Source organism: Salvelinus namaycush, chromosome 4 (assembly GCF_016432855.1).
Source record: "Salvelinus namaycush isolate Seneca chromosome 4, SaNama_1.0, whole genome shotgun sequence".
NCBI classification, from domain to species: Eukaryota; Metazoa; Chordata; class Actinopteri; order Salmoniformes; family Salmonidae; genus Salvelinus; species Salvelinus namaycush.
Window position 1 is genome coordinate 15,736,684 of NC_052310.1, and position 22,787 is coordinate 15,759,470.

General features: G+C 42.6%; 2 protein-coding genes across 2 annotated transcripts in view; both read right to left on the minus strand.

Moving 5' to 3' along the window:
• Positions 1 to 1,401: 1,401 nt before the first annotated feature.
• LOC120046219 (inhibitor of nuclear factor kappa-B kinase subunit alpha-like) lies at positions 1,402 to 14,285 on the minus strand. Its single transcript, XM_038991270.1, has 22 exons — positions 13,922 to 14,285; positions 13,613 to 13,719; positions 13,062 to 13,156; positions 12,793 to 12,910; positions 12,437 to 12,506; positions 12,271 to 12,359; positions 12,002 to 12,091; positions 11,751 to 11,875; positions 11,490 to 11,597; positions 9,391 to 9,526; positions 8,928 to 9,122; positions 8,267 to 8,369; positions 7,926 to 8,049; positions 7,116 to 7,267; positions 6,817 to 6,878; positions 6,154 to 6,263; positions 5,499 to 5,548; positions 5,235 to 5,340; positions 4,826 to 4,973; positions 4,521 to 4,657; positions 4,304 to 4,403; positions 1,402 to 2,823 (listed from the first exon to the last, which is right to left on the minus strand). Exons 2-22 carry the CDS (start codon positions 13,715 to 13,717, stop codon positions 2,758 to 2,760), a joined length of 2,289 nt encoding a protein of 762 aa, XP_038847198.1. The 5' UTR covers positions 13,718 to 13,719; positions 13,922 to 14,285; the 3' UTR covers positions 1,402 to 2,757.
• Positions 14,286 to 21,804: 7,519 nt separating this feature from the next.
• LOC120045378 (PH and SEC7 domain-containing protein 1-like) overlaps positions 21,805 to 22,787 on the minus strand; it is a 45,845-nt gene continuing 44,862 nt past the window's right edge. The window contains exon 14 of the mRNA XM_038990252.1: positions 21,805 to 22,189. Within this exon, the coding sequence (XP_038846180.1) occupies positions 22,135 to 22,189 (55 nt within the window). The 3' untranslated portion in view covers positions 21,805 to 22,134. The remainder of the gene's footprint in view (positions 22,190 to 22,787) is intronic.

Genomic DNA, 22,787 nt, shown 5'->3' on the forward strand with positions numbered 1-22,787 from the left:
TTCCCTGCCGGACATGACCTGTCCAGCTCCACAGGCACTCACCCCCCGCTCTTAAATCATTTCCTGACATCTGCAGTAAAACTAATATGTCACATGGCCAGCTGAGAGTGACTCTTTTCAACGGAAACAAAGAAACATTGGTGATAATGACAGGGTGGGGAAAGTGCAAGGCCAGTATATCCTGCACATCCTTCAGTGGTCAGTGACTCACGTATTGAATCAGTGACTGACTCTTAGGCTGCGTTTACAAAGGCAGCCCAATTCGGAATATTTCTCCACTAATTGGTCTTTTGACCAATCACATCAGATCTTTTCACATCAGATCTTTTTCAGAGCTGATGTGATTGGTCAAGACCAATTAGTGAAAAAAAGACAAGAATTGGGCTGCCTGTGTAAACGCAGCTTTAGTGTGCAGGAACAGAACTTGGCCCATATCTACAAAGCATCTTAGAAAAGGGCTTAGGAATCCTGTTAAAACCTGTTTTAAAGACAAAAAAAAACTTACAGCTCAGAGTAGGTTTTGGGATGATGTTATGATAGTACCCAGACAAACTGTGAGCCAGGAGTCAAATGAACTCATACAAGTTTATCAGGACAGTTTGAGGTACCGCAAAGGAAAGATAGTGATGACTCTCATTGACGTTGTTGCAAATTGGGGAATAACCAAAGAACTCTACAGCACACGTTGCTTCAGACAACCACAGTGAATGTGACTGCATCAAATGTTGCAACGGTAAAACATTTGATATATATTTTCACCTGACATGATCACGTTGCCTACTCTTAATTATTGCCTAATTCTGATGGTTGTTAAAAGTGGAATTTTGACAATAATTACCATTATATCAACACACTCCTCACTCCCGTTTAACAACTAAATCACTTTGGCACAGTAGACAGTCAAAGTTGGAAAGGTCTACCATTTTCATCAAACACAATCAAAGTTAACATAAGCCCTAGATTCCTTCAATTTAATCATTTATAGGCATGCCCAATTTAGACATCCTTTTTAACAACGTGATGTTGCGCTCCAAATGGATAACTTAAAATAACATGTAGGTAATGAAATAATGGAAAGAAAAACGTGTATATTTATAAGCCTGGTGGTTATAAGTATTTAGGCATAGCATGTAAAATAGGCCTCGTGTGAAATCATTGCCAAAAGCACAAGAGACAGCGTTGCCTGTAGCTCTAGATTATTCTATACGATCAATCCATTAAATCTTCAAAACATCCTTTAAACAACTTCTTCACACAGACGCCTCCGTCTTCAGGAAGCCTCAGTTAAAAATCCACCATTGGAATTTGGTAGAACAGAAAATATAGACAGTGGCCACCACTCGCAGAAACAGGGAACACCACAAACATTAGCTTCTTAGAACTAATATAAAGCAATACAAATTCATGCCAAGTCCATTTTTATTGTAATACCAAGTCAATGTTTGATATCTATACAATACAATTACTAAAAAGTAAACATTCAGACATGGGTTTTAACATCAGATGGTGACAAACCTTGAAGAGGGAAACTGACATAGCATGTCACTTAAATACTACAAAATAAACGTTATCCATTGCACTTAAAACTACATAAATACAACTTATAGATTTAATGTACATGTCTTTCTGGAGCAAAGTGTGCACTTTATCTTTGTTACACCTCTCGGGTTGTACATTCAATCATTTATCATGGCCCGCCATATGTTTCTATTCATTGAGCATCCAGTGAAAAGAAAGTACACAAGAATGACAGTGCACCTGACAAACTGAATTTAACTTGTGGTATTCTATTTTCAGGTTTAAACATTTTCAACATATGGGGAAAAAAACATACCAGCATTCTTGGTGACACAAACGTCACAAAGTAACTATAGGATTTCCATCTTTCCCCCCCTTCCATGTAAAGTGTGTTTAGTCGTGATAGAATACTTTTAGTCAATCAAAAAACAATTTATATATGGTCAAAACCCTTTCCCCTTGATCGATGCATGACTTGATTTCAAATACAGTTGATACAATCATCCAACGGGACAGGAAATGTAACAAGAGGTGTGTCACAAGGGCCCAGACTGATAAATAGGGTTCTAGAGGGCATGTAGGACCCCGGATGTCTGACTACTACTTCCTCGGCACAAACAGGATGGAGGATGCTTGGGAATGTCAAAGTGCTGTTGGTTGATTGTAATTTCCTTCCCCCTCTCTTTTCCTTGTGCTGTGTCACATCACAAGACATGATGGGGCTCAACATTCATAGAAAGCTTTCTCATCAGTCCCATTTCCTTAGCCCAAACACTTTCTAGCTATACTCTGTCATTCCAAAACTTTGACTCACAATCAAATGCAGTTTACTCATACTTTGATAAGATAATAGTAAAATACGGATTTTGATGAATAGTGGTACTTAGATTTGCACAATGATCTGTGAGGTAAAATAAAAGGTGACATTTGCTTGAAGAGTAATGGACGACTGACATGTCGTGTTCATATAAAAACAAAATGATACATCATCCACCCTTCTCACCAAACAGATGAGAAAACGGAGAAGAAAAACCATTGAGCATTTGTATTTTTTGATCTGCCTTTTTAAGAAGCTCAGGTTAGCCGTTAAAGTGAGTTACCAAATCCACACATCAAAATGTACTATTACATAAACTGCCGTGACTCCATTTTGTTAACAGCATTCTGTCCTTAGTGTTACTTGGTTGGAGGGCAGGCAGGGGTGAGCTGGACAGTGCTTCGTTTGCTGTTGACATGTATTCACACATTTCGGTTGAGCAGTTTCGTAGACAACGTTTCGTATTTAGTCCAGCTCCAATCTTGCTCCTACAAAGAGATGACATAACACTTGACCTCAATGTAGCTTTAAGGTTGTCGCTGTAACAAACAAAGGGTTAACTGTGGAGTGGCCACAAGGTCAAAATTGTCTATATCGTGAAAAACCATGAACAAAAATGTGGTTTTTGGTTTTTAATTTAAGGCTAGGGTTAGGCATAAGGTTAGCAGTGTGATTGTGGTTAAGGTTTAAAATCACATTTTAAGAAGACAAATTGTAGAATTAGGTGGGGTTTGACTTCATGGCTGCGGTAACTAGTGACGACCCATGGTGTTTGGGTTGTGGTTTAGACACAGTATCAATCTCAGTGCCCTCCAGGAAAGGCAGCCAACCTCCCCAGACATGTTTTGAATGGATCAGATTAGCCAGTTAGCCTTAAGGACATGTCTGAGCCCACTTAATACAACAAAAGGTTGGATAAAAGACAGAGGGAACCTTATCACCCTCCTGACCTGGGACACCTAATCCCACCCTGATAGGGAGTGGACATACAGAAGAGTGTGACTGGTAAATGACGCACACCAGTGGTGCCAACTTAACAAGTACCTACACGTTTCAATCCCACGTTATAAATAGACTGAACAAAAATATAAACGCAACATGTAAAGTGTTGGTCCCATGTTTCATCAGCTGAAATAAAAGATCCCAGAAATGTTCCAGAAGCACAAAAAGCTTATTGCTCTCAAATTTTGTTTGCATCCCTGTTAGTGAGCATTTCTCCTTTGCCAAGATAATCCATCCACCTGACAGGTGTGGCATATCAAGAAGCTGATTAAACAGCATAATCATTACACAGGTGCACCTTGTGCAAGAGACAATAAAAAATAACACTAACATGTGCAGTTTTGTCACAACACAATGCCACAGATGTCTCAAGTTTTAAAGGAGCGTGTAATTGGCATGCTGACTGCAGGAATGACCACCAGAGCTTTTGCCAGAGAACGTAATGTTAATTTTTCTACCATAAGCTGCCTCCAACGTCATTTTAGAGAATTTGGCAGTACATCCAACCAGCCTCACAACCGCAGACCACGTGTAACCACGCCAGCCTAGGACCTCCACATCCGGCTTCTTCACCTGCAGGATCGTCTGACACCAGCCAGACAGCTGATGAAACTGAGGAGTATTTCTGTCTGTAATAAAGCCCTTATGTGGGGAAAACTCATTCTGATTGGCTGGGCCTGGCTCCCCAGTGGGTGGGCCTATACCCTCCCAGGCTCCCTATGGCTGCACGCCGTAGGGGTGTCATGCGAAATCCATAGTTTAGGGCCTAATGAACTTGTTTCAATTGACTGATTTCCTTATATGAACTATAACTCAGTAAAATGATTTTTGTTCAGTACAGATGTGCGTGTGACTTAACACACTGCAGAAAACGTGGTGACGTGCAACATAAGACACTGCATTGACAGAATACCAGGCTTCCATTACGTTAATTCTTGCCAGCTGAGAGAAAACGGCCCAACTCACCACTATGCTTTTGGACTGCTCGTCAGCAGCTTCCTGCATCAGGCTGGTCAGCTGACTGAGGTACTTCTGGTTCTCCTGAAGCAGACGCGGGGCAGCAGCACTGGAGGGAAGGAGAAAGAGAGAGAACAAGTCACCTACTGTCCTAAGGGCATTCCTTTTCATTCTGCTACATATAACACGTCAACCCCTTCCATCTGTCTACTGTATAGCCCCGTACCTATCGTTGGGTCCAGGTAAGGAGGTGAGGGGGTGAGGGTTGCTGATGGGCTGGGCAGACTGGGCCCACTGGGACACCTGCAGGGGGTTGGACAACTCTGGGCTGGCTGCTATCGAGTTCCTTGCAGAGTTCTGAGCCTGGGAGAAGACAAATTACTTACACTGAACACGTGTTCACTTATGACCTAGCTAGCTAAGTGAGTTCTATAGAAAATTGCACGATTTAAAATAACCCACTGCCATCTTACAGTAGATCTCATGACCTTATGACTAACTTAACTCTGGTTCTACCTCTCCGTCACTCACACAGGCAATCTTCAGTAGGTGCCAGAACTCTCTCTGTCTCTTGACCTGCATCTGCATCACAGTGTTGTCGGCATCCTTGATGTTCTCCAGCGTCTTCTCAATGCGTGGGAATAGGTCAATTATCTTCTGCTTGCTCAGTAAGATCTTACTGCATGGGGGGGGGGGGGGGGCAGACGGTAAAACCTCAGGAATAGCAAAGAGGGCAAAATCCAACTAGGCAGCCATATCACCACATTTCTGCGGAACGTTCAGAATTCCAAGAGAAATATATTACATAGAACAGACACATGCCTCTGACATGTAGAGTATAGAATCATGTCAGCTCTATTCATGCTATTTCTATCTGCAACGCTCAGTTGGTGACCCGGGTGAGGTGACAGTCCACTGAACAGTGCCGGACCCTGTCTACCTGAGATGTGTGTAGAGGTCTCGGAGGACCTTGTCCTGGTTCTGAACAGTCTGGATGATGGCTTTAACCATCTCGGCGCTGTCGCTGCTCACATCAGGGTCAGGCGCTGAGGGAAGAACAGCACACTGGTGTCAGGTGGTGGTAGCGTTTAGAATTACAGTTGTACCATTACAGATTCTATTCAATATCCAAAAGTACTACTGTCTTATGGACATTTACGACAGCTGCAATGCACTGACTGTTTATTGGTCCAAAGTGGCTTACTTCTGCATTTCATCTTCAGTTGTTTGTAGAGTTCAATGGCCTTTTCCTCTCTGAAAACAACGAATACACAAGTCATTATTTTAGAATATTCATTTTATACAGAAGAGTTGACCTTTCCTTCATAAAAAGTGTGCATTTGAGTACTCTAAAATCAGTGTTTCCAAACCCTGGTCCTCGAGTACCCCCAACAGCACACATTTTGATTGTAACCCTGGACAAGCACACCTGATTTAACTTGTCAACTACTCATCAAGCCCTCAACTAATCAAGCCCTTAAACGAGGTGCATTTGTCAAGGGCTACAATGAAACTGTGTACTGTTGGGGGTACTGGAGGACCAGGGTTGGGAAACAGTTCTCTAAAATGTATATGACTGGCAATGCAAATGAAAGAACAACATTAGGTTAGCTGTCAGGTCAGCTACTAGCTTTAGCTGGACACAGAAGCCAGACATCTCAATAAGGTTCCATCCACTTCTACTTAAAAAGGAAAGATTCACCCGGTTTGAATGTTTGACCAACGTATAGTGCAGATACACAGGAAAACATGAAATGACCCCAGGAATCTATAGAACATCACTCAGACAGATAGACCCTTGATGCGTTTCATGGAGGAGAGACAGAGTGTGTCATTCATGCCTAGTATAGAACACTCACAGCTGCTCCATGACGTCTCCTTGGCGACGGGCGTAGGGACTCCGCTGCAGCTCCACAATCTCCGAGTGTAACGACATGATTTCCTCATCCAGGTGGCTCACCTCTGCCACCTGGTGGACCAGACACATTACACCTGGTCTTTCAACGGTAATAGGTATAGTTGTCCCTGAGCACTGACAGAGGGTCATACTTTTATTAACCTGATGATAACAGTTGGTGGGGTAATCTGATTCTAGACCTGTGGTTAAAGGGGCAATCTGCAGTTGCCACATCCATTTTTTTTGGACATATAAATGAATTATATGTACCCATTGATTCCTGAAGAATATAACGTCTTACGTCATGAGTTTAGTTCAACTGTCGTACCCCATCAGAACCCCAAAAATAAGCTTGTTTTAGTCCAATGTTTGTAAACAATGTCATTCTAAAACAGTTTATAACCTCAAAACTATACATTTTGATATCATGGATGGACAGTCCTTGCATCCAGAGCTCTGTCTATGAATTTGAGTGGTTACATTTCTCCAGCCCCATCCCTCAGCCTTTTACCAAAACAAGGGCAGATGTGTTCTATACCAACAATCAATTTGGAATGAAGAAAATACATTGTACATGAGAATATATATTCCGGGTGTATTTTTTTGTCCCCATCCCTGCTGGTACCTGTGCATAAGCAGCAGCTTTCTCCTCGTTCTCCTGCCACGCTTTCAGCATCTTCTCTGACGCTGAGGGGTAAAAAGAACCAAATCTCATGAAAACAACTCCATCTTTTCACAACACAAAACCATCGTTGCTTCTGAACTGGTACCCTATTCCCTAAGTTGGGAAATGGCACCATATTCTCTACTATGGGCCCTAATGAAAAGCAGTGCACTATATAAGGAATAGGGCACCATTTCAGACACAGGGCCATGTGGTTGACTATTCTTGGCACTACCAATCATTAGCCGGCAGACACTCACAGATCCCATAATGCATCTGGTCGCTGTACTTCTCCAGGTCGTATTGAATGCTGCTCTTGAAGAAGTCCAGCTTGGCCTTCAGCTGCTGGGAGAAGGCAAACATGCCGTTCTTGCACCGGGTCAGGTTGGTGTTGTAGCGTAGGAGGCTCAGCCTGGACACACACACAGAATAGAATAACTGTCTGTTCAAAGACAGAAATGTACATCAAGATAACACGGGATCACACCAATTTCCCTCCAAAGAACATCAGCCTCGAGCTAATTTCAGCGCTCGTGAACGGAAAGGTGAACATCGTGAGCCTTCTGTGCGATTTCTGGAACGCTTTAACTGAACACTGAGGCTGTACCAGTTAAGAGCATCTACTCGCACCCGCGGGTAATTGAAAGAGCACTCGTACCTGTCAAAATGCACTAATTCTACTGCAACCTTTTTCGCTTACAATAAAATCGCTGACTCAATCTTGCAAAGTTAGGTTTGCTGCATTTAAAGAGGGTGATATTATGTTAATTCCCACATCAGAAAAGTTGATCTGAAAGCTAGTGTAAACTAATGGGGCAACACTAGTGCAGTTCAATCTCATGCGTCTCAGCGCGGGCTGGCATTGCTTCTGCACGGCTGCGCGTGCAAAGCTCATTGGGAACATTGAATCACACGCCACAGATGAAAAAGCAACTGGCCGATTCTTCGAAAGCAAGTCTGGGAACTTCTTTTAGCAATTTCAGTTTGGGAATATGGTAATGTCTCAACGTAAAGAACCTCACTTCCTTTCAGATTTGTTTAATTCCAGTACAGCAGGCTGGCTTACTCACATGGCAGCCCTCTGGCCCTGGAACAATCTGCTGTAGTCGTCCTTCAGTCCACAGATGTAACTAACCGCCTCGCCCCACACCTTCTTCAGCATCACCAAGGGAAGCTGGGACTTAGCTTCCCGTACTGGGGAAAAAAGACGACAAGCTTCTACATAAGGCTTGGTACATATGAAGGAAGAACAAACTGAAGACATTTTTGAACCAAACGATGGAAGGAGGACAATTTTGTTTTTGCCCAAAAAACTAAAAAAACTACCTCTAATTGCATGAGCTTGTAATCCGATCCAAATCGGCATAACATCTCAAAATATTTATCAGCGGGCAGAGAAGACAGTACTCACCAATAGCGTTGACTTTATCAGGCAGCTGTCTAGCACTGAAGGGACCAGAGTACTTGGTGAGGCTCTTGTCAAACAAATAGATGATGTAACTGTCCCAGCCTCGCTGCACAACACACAAAGCACACACAATCACTTTACATGGGGGTCAAATGCTAAACATGTTAATGCTGAAGAGGTAAGTAAGATGTACAATGTGTTGCATCGAAACCTGCCCGACGACTCAAAATGAATTCTTCCGCTGCTCTATCGTTTGCTACATACTTCAGTCTGAGACAGCCGTCATTTAAGTTGTTTGTGGTGACGTCAAAATGAGGGGTGTTGTACAAAACAAAGTTATAAGCAATTGGATCATCTCGAACCAAACAGTATCAATCCCAATGACACATTTTTCAAAACGTCGCTTTACCCACGTGTGTTTTGGCTCTGGCCCAACATATCGGTTTCTGCGACCAATCAGACGGTCTAGAACGGATTTCCATTCTAGAAATTGTCAGGGAGGTACTCCGATCCAGACTCACTGCGGAGAACAAACTAACGTCCGTGGGCGTGGTGTAGCGTTTGGCCGGAGCAAGGAGTTTGGGAAGCCAGGCAATCAAAACTACATTCTAACAAATAACATTACACCAACGAAGTAGCAGAGTGGAACCAAAAGGAGTCTTACCACCCCGTCAAGGACACACTGGGCTGCAGCCTTCCTGGGGTCCAGCGACACCCCCGTCTCCTGCAAAAGCTCCTGGTTGACCAGCTCAATCTTGGTCTCCGTCTCGATGCGGCGCTGCAGGCTATGGAGGCTCTCCTCTGGGACCAGTTGGAAGGAGTGGACCTGGGCTGTGGTCATGTTTAGGATGTGGACAACCTGCAAATGAGAGAGAATATATGGGTAAAATAAAGGACGCCGACTGGCTAGCAAATTGAGTCAATCCAAAATATCAAGCACTGACAGTCAAACTTAACATTTTGCTGAAAAAGTATATTAATTGCACATTCACTTACAGAGGAAAAATAAAGAGTTCACTGAATTTTGCCTATGAGACCAAACCAAATAAATGAGGCCAGCCTTGACAGAGAATCTCAAACACTATGGTCAGCTCAAGAAATACAGTATGATACATTACAGAACTAACCTTCATGCATAATATTTGTTCCAGCACTTCAAAGCACTGGGGTTTCTTGCTGTCAGCGTTGGTCTTGCCTCCTCTCTGGATAGGATCCCATTTCAGCATCAGCTGAAGCAGCAACTCCATGCGCTCCAGCAGTGTCCTGAATGAGCACAGCGCAAATTAACATTGCCCCCGGTGGAGGGGAAATAAATAGGTTCACTCTATACAGGTCATGGGTCGTTTCTCTCGAGTTAAGAGTCCCGGTTTTCAAATTTCAAGTTATGCTACTCAATGAGGTGAAACGTTTAGAATGTTGTCATAAATTGAGCTGACACGATTCACTGTTCTACATGACAGAAAATCAAAAGTTTGGACACACCGACTCATTCAAGGGTTTTTCTTTATTTTTTTTACATTGTAGAATAATAGTGAAGACATCAAAACTATGAAATAACACATATGGAATCATTTAGTAACCAAAACACTGTTATATGAAAATATATTTGAGATTTTTCAATGTAGCCACCCTTTGCCTTGATGACAGCTTTGCACACTCTTTGCATTCTCTCAACCAGCTTCATGAGGTAGTCACCTGGAATGCATTTCAATTAACAGGTGTGCCTTGTTAAAAGTTAATTTGTGGAATTTCTTTCCTTCCTAATGCGTTTGAGCCAATCAGATGTGTTGTGACAAGGTAGGGGTGACATACAGAAGATAGCCCTATTTGGTAAAAGACCAAGTCCATATTATGGCAAGAACAGCTCAAATATCCAAAGAGAAACAGTCTATCATCACTTTAAGACATGAAGCTCAGTCAATACGGAAGATTAAGAACTTTGAAACTTTCTTCAAGTTCAGTCGCAAAAACCATCAAGCGCTATGATGAAACTGGCTCTCAGAGGACCGCCACAGCAAAGACCAGAGTTACCTCTGCTGCAGTGGATAAGATCAATAGAGTTACCAGCCTCAGAAATCGGCAAATTAACTGCAACTCAGATTGCAGCCCAAATAAATGCTTCACAGAGTTCAAGTAACAGACACATCTCAACATGAACTGTTCAGAGGAGACTGCGTGAATCAGGCCTTCATGGTCGAACTGCTGCAAAGAAACCACACCAATAAGAGACTCGCTTGGGCCAAAAAACATGAGCATTGGACATTAGACTGGTGGAAATCTGTCCTTTGGTCTGATGAGTCCAAATTTGAGGTTTTTGGTTCCAACCGTCGTGTCTTTGTGAGGCGCAGAGTAGGCGAACGGATGATCTCCGCATGTGTGGTTCCCACCGCGAAGCATAGAGGAGGTGGTGTGATGGTGCTTTGCTGGTGACACGGTCAGTGCTTTATTTAGAATTCAAGGCACACTTAACCAGCATGGCTACCACAGCATTCTGCAGCGATATGCAATCCCATCTGGTTTGCGCTTAGTAGGACTATCATTTGTTTTTCAACAGGACAATGACTCAAAACACCCCTCCAGGCTGTGTAAGGGCTATTTGACCAAGAATGAGAGTGATGCAGTACTGCATCAGATGACCTGGCCTCCACAATCACCCGACCTCAACCGAATTGAGATGGTTTGGGATGAGTTGGACGCAGAGTGAAGGAAAAGCAGCCAACAAGTGCTCAGCATATGTAGGAACTGCTTCAAGACTGTTGGAAAAGCATTCCAGGTGACTTCATGAAGCTGGTTCAGAGAATACCAAGAGTGTGCAAAGCTGTCATCAACACAATGGGTGGCTACTTTGAAGAATCTCAAATATATTTTGATTTGTTCAACACTTCTTTTAGTTACTACATGATTCCATATGTGTTATTTGATAGTTGTGGTGTCTTCCTTATTATTCTACAATGTAGAAAATAGTACAAATAACGAAAAACCCTTAGATGAGTAGGTGTGTCCAAACTTTTGACTGGTACTGTGTGTGTGTCTATATATCTCAATGCTCTGTTACATGACACCCTACTGAACAGGCCCCTGGTTTCCCAAGTAGAACTATGTCTGTGGCTAAAGGTTATAATGAAAACCAGCATACACATCCTTCGAGGACCCTGCTATACATAAAGATGTTAGGCGACAGGTAGTTAATAACGCCATCAGAATGAAGTGTGTGATGGCGTCGGACCTGCTTAGATTGTTGGGGTATGGTAGATGTGTGGAGAATCTGACTTCTCCATTCAATTCCTCCACAGCCATGATGTCTTTGGGACCTTTGCTCCGCACTTTGCTGGCCCTGAGGAATAACAACATTGAAATGGCTATTTAGGATGGTTACCTAGTGCCCCTTGGAGGATAACTTAGAATTAAAACTAGCACTTGAAAACTGTGTTAATGTATTAATTTCCTTCGGGGTTGGGGACACAATCAAATGCAGAGGGACAACTACCATTGGACCGGCTGAAGATTGTGCAGAAACGGCCGGAATCCACAGCTGCATTCAAATATCATTGTGCCAAAACTCCAGTAGTCCACTGTGACAGTGTAAGGCTTATTCTCAAATAGCTCAGGTGCCTGGGGAAAAGATATGCAATGTATCAATATGTATGTCCGGTTTTAACAAACAAACAAAGACAGTGGTGTAGCGTTGAATCAATAGGAATCTAGGAGTGCTTGCGGGGGGATGGATATGATGCTCACCAAGTACTGCAGTGTTCCCACAAAAGAGGTGCACAGACTCCCCTGGTCCAAGTCTTTGGCATAGCCCAAGTCTATGATTTTGTGAACCAACTGAACAAGGAAAAACATGAGAAATAGTAACATTGCAAGATGAACAGTAATCTTTCAAAATAACAATGTCACCATAGTCGATTTCACACTTTACAACACCAATAGCACAAAAATGTAGACTGTTTTAAAACAGAGCATGGTGATACATTCTGTGTGCTGGTCCATAAATATTGGGTTACCTTTCCGTAGACATCCTGCAGGACTACATTTTCTGGTTTAAGGTCTCTGTGTATGATCTTGTTTTCATGTAAATACTGGATGCCTGAACCTGTTAAGACCATTCAGAAAATCAGCTCTATGCAGAGCAACGATTGACACAATACAACGGTGTGGTACAGTACATACCGACGTCATTAAGCAGGGAAAGCACTTCACTTTCTTTCAGTCCACAGCAATTTTCTGGCTTGCTCAGCATCTGTCAAATTCAACCATTAACACATTGTTAGACAAATGCCTGCTAATATGAAGAAAAAAATGTATACTTCAGACCTCATGACAGAGCAAGCCCCCAATTTTGTTGTCGTGCCCTTCCGCGAGGCATTTACCACTTAACTACTCCAGGGGCACTGCGACGTGGCTAACCGTGTGTTTCTAACCCCCCAGGAGAGTATGTAGGTGCCAAGGGGTTTCAAATCAAAATTACATATTTACGTGGACTTTAAGGAAAATTGACAAGTAAGTATTAATCCTCTACAGTCCACCTTTCTGAGGTCTCCCTTGGAGCAGTACTCCATGGCCAGCAGTGGAAGGTCGTTTAAGGCAATGTGCTTCATCTCCTCTGGCACGTCTCGCGCTGTCACTACGTTGAGATTATTCAACCTGAATATGAAAGAGATAAGAAAAACATTGTACTTGATACTAACAAGAAGCAAATGCCGATATGTCAATGTATCAGTGAAAAGGTAGAAGTCACACTGTTCAAATGTGTGGCGTTCAATGATGTACAAAGGATAATACGATGAAGACAAACTTTTTCATGATCTGGATCTCTCTGCTCCATCTGTCTTTGTTTCTTGGTATTAACTCCAGACGACACATTTTCACAGCTATTTTTTCCGATGTGTCCTTGGAAACAAGGGGGGAAAAAGTATCATCTATTATCTTGATTGAACCTGTAACAGCTGGTTAATTCAACAGATGTGTACTTATGAATTCACAGAGGGAAAAATACAAAACAGTACAGTATTCCAAAAGTTATTTTTAGGCTACGAAGTGTTTCTCTCAACTGGTGGCCATTGGACCTATGATACATTATCTTATTATTATTTATTTTTTCAAATACAGATCAACAATTTACATTCTTACATCATACTAAACAGAACGCTATGATACATTATCTGCCACCCAGTCAGGCCTACTGTTTACATCTAGGAAGTGGTTGACAATCTTTCACCTACTTGTAAACATATCTCCAGATCTGATTTGGCAGCCGGATGTGTAGCTACCTTTATTCTAATCCAGAACAACTAGGGTTAACTATAGAAATGTTGCTAACATTCGCTAGCTAGTTGGAATACTTACATGATTTTGATACAGGTAGACATGGGCAAAACTGCCCATGCCCAATCTCTCTTTGAATTCCCAGTCTCCACAGTTTTGGTTTTGTCTGAAAGGAGGCTTATCCATTGCTGTAACGTTAATAACATGAACGATTAATGTTACATTTGGCTATGCAAATTGGCAACATGTATAGTTAACCAGCTATGCTGTAAATCAAGCATTTACTAGCTAACTGTTAGCTTGATAGCTAAGCTACTTATAACAGCTAACGTTAGTGGTGGTAGCTAACGTTAGCTAGCTAAACAACTTTCAAGTTTGCCTTACTAGTACCTTCAACTTAGCTCCACCGTCAGATGATGTCCGTAAACAAAACGTATTAATAGCCAATATAGACGTTTAAACTTTACAATCGCCCATATTTTCCTCGCAGGGTTGCACCCATGACTGTTCAACGAAGCTCGTAGACGAAGTAAACATAGCTACCGTTAGCTAGCTAGCTCGTTGGACAGACAGCTAGCTGACGCTGCTGGCTATCAAAACTGGGGAATTATTGGAGTAATACTATAATCTAAGATAAGTATTACGTTACTTTGCTATTTCATACGAGAGTCATTGGCTGTTTTTTCCAGAAAAATAAAGATGATCTTATTGTGTCTGACCAATGCACCTAGACATGAATGTGCGCTTTCCCAGATGTGACGTCACCAACAAACCCGGCAGCTTTTCTGAATTTAAAAAATGAAACGGGGGCCAGGGGCCTCATTTATTTACGCTGACTGTGATGGTTTAATATTCGCGAAATAGTTAGGATAGTCTACCATTCGCTCCATCTCTTATTTAATTGGAACTACTTCACAGTAGCAAATAGATTAAGCCATTTCAAGTATTTTGCTCTATTTGACCCGAACTGAAGCGCAGTTTAACAGTAGAACAGACGGTTCACCTTTTCCATTGACATTTGTAGGCTACTGCATCTGAATACTGTAATGTTACATTTCTTCAGTAGACAATATTTAATTTATTAACATTGTACATATACAGTATCATAACCATTGTAGAATACATTCCTCACCTTTGCTGGCCATGATGAGTTCATATTCCCGAAGTAGCCATACAGCGAATTACCATGCACATCTCTCATTGTGCCTATTAGATATTGTAATTTCAAGTTTTTGCGTCAGAAAGGGAGCGCGGTTCATAACTTACAGTAGAATTTAACAGTTGAATAGACAGTTGATATTTTGCATTGAAGTGTATAGACTACCACTGTAAGTAGACCTGTAGCCTGCTTGTGCAGTCTTTTCAGAAATGGCACACGCAGATATTTATTAAATGTACGCAACGGTTATAATTGAGCTCCTGGTGAGGACTAGATGGTATAAAGCTAAGGACATTTACTTTTCGTAGAAGGTTAGGAGAACTTACGCAGCAGGTTAAGATAATTAACCTAGCAGGTTAGGATAATTAGGTTAAGGTTAGGACAATAGTTCGTTTTAGGGTTCGTTAACGTTCTCCCAGAAAATACCCAAAAAGTTTTTGGACGATTTATGCATCACTTCCGTCCGTAGTTGTATACATCTAGACACAACTGTTGTGTCCGACAAAAGTTGCTGCTCAGTATGACGTCATGCCAAAGACCTTGAACACCATGAGTGTGAAAGTACGTGACTGACACACACAGTTTTACTTTCTTCTTGTTCCATACTCAATGCGTATTCACCTTTTGAAAAGACAGGTGCAAACGCTCTGGCCTATGACAGTCCAGAGAGGATATATAAATACATCAAAATATGCCCTCGTTTTGTCGAGATCAGAAGATATTTGTGGACTTATTGATGATAGATTGACTATGGCTGAGGCAGAGCCCTCAGCCATGATCAGTGATTAACACATGCAAAAACGTCATTATGTCGGTCAGTTATAGATGTCTTCCAGTTTTGGCTCCATTACAATCACGTTTTAAAGGCATGCAAAAGTGTGGTTGCACTTCTATTTTAAATGGATTGAATGTGCAATGTTCAGTGCAAGAAACGTTAACATCGAGGTCTGTGGTTTCAGACTACCAATGAAAGATTGTCAGACTACCAATAAAAATGTATTTTAATCTCTTAAATAGTTTTAACAGAGGTCAGCCTCTCAATAGAAGAAAAAACACAGTCATAAATAACAATGAACAGGTAGTACAGAACATTTTTAACAGCAAAACAGGCGAAGTGAATCACATGTTGAGGTTTCTAAATACTCCAACATTTAATGTAGGATACAGTCTAATGGTCATTTCAGCCCCAAATGGTGGGCAAAATGTTGTGGTGCTGAAGGACAGCTCCTCCGGTCATACAAATCATTTCACTGACTAGACACATACTGTACTGTAACACCTGCAGTTTGTTTGGAATTCCTCAGTTTGCCATTAGTGGCCTTTTATTGCTGGAGCTTTGATAAGAAGACCCAGGCCTATACAGTAGCACATGGCTACTTACAACAGATAATGCTCTACTCGAAGGTCTTAGATCTTTGTAGAGTCTTACTGCCTTTGGTGCACTATGACACTGCTGTCCATCTATCATCACTATGTCCACTCCTATCTTGAGTTTACCTTGTGATCTTAACAAAACAACTTTAATTATGTTGTGATCATGAAATAAATACACTTCATGGCCCAAAGTATGTGGACGCCTGCTCGTCGAACATCTCATTCCTAAATCATGGGCATTAATATGGAGTAGGTACGCCCTTTGCTGCAATAACAGTCTCCACTCTTCTGGGAAGGTGTTTCACTAGATGTTGGAACATTGCTGCAGGGACCTGCTTCCATTCAGCCACAAGAGCATTAGTGAGGTCGGGCACTGATGTTGTGCGATTAGGCCCGCAATCGGTGTTCCAATTCATCCCGAAGGTGTTCGATGGGGTTGAGGTCAGGGCTCTGTGCAGGCCAGTCAAGTTCTTCAACACCAATCTCGACAAACCATTTCTGTATGGACCTCGCTTTGTGCACAGGGTCATTGCCATGCTGAAACAGGAAAGGGTCTTCCCCAAACTGTTGCCACAAAGTTGGAAGCACAGAATCGTCTAGAATGTCACATTGTATGCTATAGCGTTAAGATTTCCCTTCACTGGAACTAAGGGGCCTAACCCGAACCATGAAAAACAGCCCCAGACCATTATTCCTCCTTCACCAAACTTTACAGTTGGCACTATGCCATTGGGGCAGGTAGCGTTCTCCTGGTATCCGCCAAACCCAGATTAGTCTGTCGGACTGCCAGATGGTGAAGCGTGATTCATCACTCCAGAGAACGCGTTTCCACTGCTCCAGAGTCCAATGGCGGCGAGCTTTACACCACTCCACACTTGGCATTGCGCATGGTGATCTTACACTTGTGTGCGGCTGCTCTGCCATGGAAACCCATTTCATGAAGCTCCCGACGAACAGTTCTTGTGCCGACGTTGCTTCCAGAGGCAGTTTGGAACTCGGTAGTGAGTGATGCAACCGAGGACAGACGATTTTTAAGCACTACGTACTTCAGGACTCGGCGGTCCCGTTCTGTGTGGCTTACCACTTCGCGGCTGAGCCGTTGTTGCGCTTAGACGTTTCCACTTCACAATAACAGCACTTACAGTTGGCCGGGGCAACTCTAGCAGGGCAGAAATTTGACAAACTGACTTGTTGGAATGGTGCCATCCTATGACGGTGCCACGTTGAAAGTCCCTGAGCTCTTCAGTACGGGCCATTTTACTGCCAATGTTTGTCTATGGAGATATCATGGCGTTGTGCTTGATTTTATACACCTGTCAGCAACAGTTGTGGCTGAAATAATTGAATCCACTAATTTGAAGGGGTGTCCACTTTTGGCCATGTAAGTCGTGTAAGTCGTGATTTCGACATAATGAGGGAAATAGTTTTATTTATTTATATGTCCTCTCTGGAGTTCCAGTACTGGCCCCATTTGTGGTGGTATCTTATTTTATGTAGTTTGACTTTGACATTTGACAAAATACAATAATGCACAAACAATCACTTTTTGAAACACTTTTATTTTTCCCCGCTATGCCTCCCCAGAAGAGCTCATATACAAACAATGTTTCCTTAAAGAAGTGAGGTTTTAACAGGCAGTCGACACGTGTACAGCTAAAATGAGTAAAACAATCCAAGTAAAAACATTTCAAATGTCTCTCATTGGCAGCAGTCTAAGAAAACTGCAATCAGTCAGAACCCCACCGTAGTACACTATATCACAGTTTTGAATGCATTGGTGGCTTGGTGTGGTGTCTACAACACATTAGCAGAAAGCAGCAGAAATACAACAACTTTTCCTTCATTCAGCTTTATAATAAAATAAAAAAATCATGACAATGAACTGGAGGACAAAAATGTTGTTCTATATATTAACCTTTCATTAAATACTCTAAACATAATACAAAGGAAAGCAGACCATTATAATATTATCTCATGCTGTATATATACAGTATATACACACATGTCACATTCAGAAGTGCTGGCTGGGAAAGGGTCAAACATACAGTAACACCTAGGCTTTCATTTCAGTATCAAGGAGCCAACATTTAGATTTTATTTCCCGAAAATGTCACAATCAAATAGGCACATTTGACATATTTGGAGGGAACTAGCGGTTTCCATGCAAACCAGTGCCATGGAGACCCTGCAGCTGCTCTGTGATAACGTCAGAGGGGGCGGGGTGGCAGGGTGGGCATAGAGAGCTCGCTGAGCTTGAAGCGGAGTCCTGACTATCATACTGCTGTACAACAGACAGCGTACCGTATCAAACTGTCTGTGCCTCTCTCCCTCGTGGTTAGTGCCTGGGCCACAGGGAACAGGGCACGTACTGCATAGACCCCAAGATATGAAGAAATAGTGTGTTGAAGATGACATTTTCAGTGTTGTTCACCTGTTGATTGAACTACACAACGTCCATTTGTATGTAAAGGGCCCTCATACCTTGTACCCTCCAATGTCCCGAGGTGACATAGCATTCTGTGATAGGCTAACCTGATCACATATGCCACAAGTGTGAAACACCATCAATAAATACAAGTACCAAGCAGTAATATCACAGCAGTAACATCAAGTTACAATACAATTCAAGGTATATGTCATCAGTAATAGTAACAATATACACAAGCAGTTAAGTGATGAAGGCAGCTTCCCAAAAGATTGTGTAGGAGAGTGATAGCAGTGAGATGATGACTGAGACAGAGGGCAAAGCAAACTGACAAGGGGGAAATGAAGTGACGCGAGAGAGGAGGAGGAGTGAAGGGGAAAATAGAGAGGGTATGAGATTGGAGTGGAAAGAGATCATGGAAAAGGAAGGTGACAAATGCAAAAATAACTGAAGTGAGATAGGAAAAGACGAGAGGCAAAATACACCAAGTGAAACTTCGATTTAACATTCAATTGTCTGTACTAAAATTGTACAGATATTTTTTTCAGCAAGGTAACTACATGCGATGGACACAACTGGATAAACCATTTCTGCTTCAAAACATTACATGAATCTGCCGGCTAGAATATTCTCCTCAGCCACATTCCTTAAATAGGCTCCTTAGTAGAACAGCAGGTCAGCCAGGTCGCAGCATACTGCATTCAATGACATTCACAAGCCTACAGCAGAACAAAAACACATCTCCTCAGATGTACGCATTCGCACGTGAGCACACACACACACACACACACACACACACACACACACACACACACACACACACACACACACACACACACACACACACACACACTATCTATCAACGATCACAGATAGCTCCGCAGTACTCCCTAGCCAGAGACTGCGAACGGGCCACCCTAACAAGCTTGTGCAGTGCGGGGGCAGCAATGTTATGGCTGAAAGGTAACTGAATGTCCTGCTAAACAGCTCTCTCTGCTGGTAGGATGCTGGCAACACAGCTGTTCAAGGAGACGTTTGAAAGCCTGAGTAGAAAATGTCTATCCTTCAAACATATTACGCAACAGTATGACATTCTCCAGTGAATGTTTGAAACTGAAGGTATGTCATGAAATGGCTATGTTGATTATTTTTCATTTACATTGATTGAGGATATGGTATGGATATGCTTCCATACATATTTCGTCAGTAAATGCATTGCCGCTCCCCCCCGTCTATAGCCTGCAAGGCAATCCTCTCACATTCCACGTTTCACATTCACCTGTTACATTATTCCATGTCTGTTTTTCATGTAGCAACAACAGCAAAACATTACTCTCTGACAAGATCAACAAATACCTTCAAAGTAAATCATGCAAACAATTTAAAGAAGAATGCCTCTCTCACTCTCTTCCAAATAATTCAGACCAGAGAGTTGAAATAATGATGGGAATTGATTGTGGCACTGTCCCACTTTGCTAGGTCTTCTTTCTCAGTCTCATCATTGTTTGATAGATACATAGTCTTTTAGATAATACTCAGATTGTGCTGGTGCCTTTGTTGCCCCTTTACATACAGAAGAATTCTACGTAAAAACACATGATTATCACAGAACACTTTCAGAACATTTAAATACAGGGAATGTATAATATCAACTCTGTATGTTTATTTTATGCATATTCACCAGGATATATTGTAAAAGTACATATACTGTATAATGTATCATACAATATAAGCATAATATAGTAGCTGACAGGTTATTATAAAACGGCTGCCATAGGTTTACTATGAATATGAATAAAATACTTCTTATATTCTTGATATTTCATAGTACAATGACGCTTACAACAGTACACAAGAGGAAGAGGAGCATGTCCGACAGACTATTGTAAAATACTTTAAAAAAATATATAAAAAAACAAGAACATTCAGGGTCTGCCTGGTGAGTGTTAAATAGGTCTTATAAACAAGTGCCCTATACATATACACATAGATTAAGGGAGTAACAGGGAGGACAGGTCAGAGGGTAACAAGGAGGACAAGTCAGGGAGTAACATGGAGGACAGGTCAGGGGGTAAAATGGAGGACAGGTCAGGGTGTAACATGGAGTACAGGTCAGGGAGTAACAGGGAGGACAGGTCAGGGAGTAACAGGGAGGACATGTCAGAGAGTAACATGGAGGACAGGTTAGGGGGTAACATGGAGTACAGGTCAGGGAGTAACAGGGAGGACAGGTCAGGGAGTAACAGGGAGGACAGGTCAGGGAGTAACAGGGAGGACAGGTCAGGGAGTAACAGGGAGGACAGGTCAGGGAGTAACAGGGAGGACAGGTCAGGGGGTAACAGGGAGGACAAGTCAGGGAGTAACATGGAGGACAGGTCAGGGAGTAACAGGGAGGACAGGTCAGGGAGTAACAGGGAGGACAGGTCAGGGAGTAACAGGGAGGACAGGTCAGGGAGTAACAGGGAGGACAGGTCAGGGAGTAACAGGGAGGACAGGTCAGGGAGTAACAGGGAGGACATGTCAATATAACAGCGTGAATAAAAACACAACCCAAACAGTTGCTGCTCTCTTTTTTCCCAGGAAGAAGAAAAAGGCATAAAAGAAAAAGCTGAGCTCAATGCAGGCATGCTGAGAAAAAAACAAAGTTCAGCCCAGAGAAGTAAGAAAGAAGAACAGAAGCCCACCACAAGACAAAGCTAAAGCAACTGGCTAGGTAGGAGTAGTATCAACTGTTATTAAATGGGCACTCTGCGATTCAACAATACAAAGCATCCACCCTGCCACTGATTTTGTAAACAGCTGAGGGATGGGGCTGGAGAAATGTAACCCCTCTCAAATCCATGGACAGAGCTATGGATACAAGGACTAACCATCAATGATATCAGAAACATAGTTTTAACCATGTTTTGTGGAGATTCTGTTTTTGTTTACAATTACACTGTTTACAAACAAAGGAGAAAAACAAGTTTATATTTGGGGTTCTGATGGGGTACAACAGTTGAACTAAACTCATGAGGCATATATACGTTATATTCTTAAAATATCAATGGGTATATATCAATCGCAGATTGCCCCTTTAAGGAAAAGGAAAGAAACCATGGGTCTCTTGCTGAGAGGATGATGCAGTACAATTAAGCAATAAGGCACAAGGGGGTGTGGTATATGGCCAATATACCTCGGCTAAAGGCTGTTCTTAGGCACGACGCATCCCCCGAGCTGCCTTATTGCTATTATAAACAGGTTACCAACGTAATTAGAGCAGTAAAAATAAATGTTTTGTCATACTCGTGGTATACGGTCTGATATACCACAGCTGTCGGCCAATCAGCATTCAGGGCTCGAACCACCCAGTTTATAATGACATGCCTCAAATGACATCCGCCACACTGACAACCCATTTGGGAGATAGGATAGAGATGGGAGCCACAGTTACCCCCTCTCTGAGAGGGGAGAAGAGTGAGAGTCTGTAGAGAGTGGAGTGTCTGAAGTCATGAGAGCTCAGTCTCTCCTCTGCCCTCGCCCTGATTCGGGCCAGGAGGAAGAGCTGCAACTGAACCTCCATTGCGGATCCTGATGCATAGTGCACTGCCATTACGGATCCACTAGAGCCACCTTGTTGCCGCCATATTTGCCCCAAAGAAAAGTTCAGGAACTGCAAGTACCCGAGTGTTTAGGCTCCCTCATGGAATGTGGACACACCCTGATGTTGTGGAAAAAATGGAACTGCAATGAGTCTAGGGTCTAGCTCCTCTTACTGCAGTATTGCAGTACTGTAACACATGTTGAAATCAACAGAACAGTCATTGGAGACTTAAGGTGTCAAACGTGTAAACATGTTTGGTCCCAAATCAGAAAAAACAACGTCAAGAAAAAAGGTTGGTGGAGGGGTTTGTGAGAGAGGTGACCTCAAAGAATTAGAAGGAAAGGATGCTGGATGGGAGTCCCTGTACGGCGGAGCTACCGCTTACAGGAGGACCCTCTGTCTTACCGTATGGTATAGTACAGTCTATTACTGTATCCAGAAAGCCTTCTCTCAAATACCTCCTGTCCAAGCTCCATGACCTCTCCAATGCTCCTCCCTCCCTCATGTCCCAACACACCGCTGGCATTGGCCAGTGACCGCGCCAGTCATAGGACCTGCACCTCTACACCTCCACTACTGGCTGAGGAGATCGGGGGTGCTGGATGGGGGCGCCATGGGGGGCGGGGGGGGGTAGGGTGTATACAGTAAACTCTCACGCTGCTCCTTTTCATGCTCCTATAACCCCCCCTCACCCAGATCTCAAATAACCTGCGCA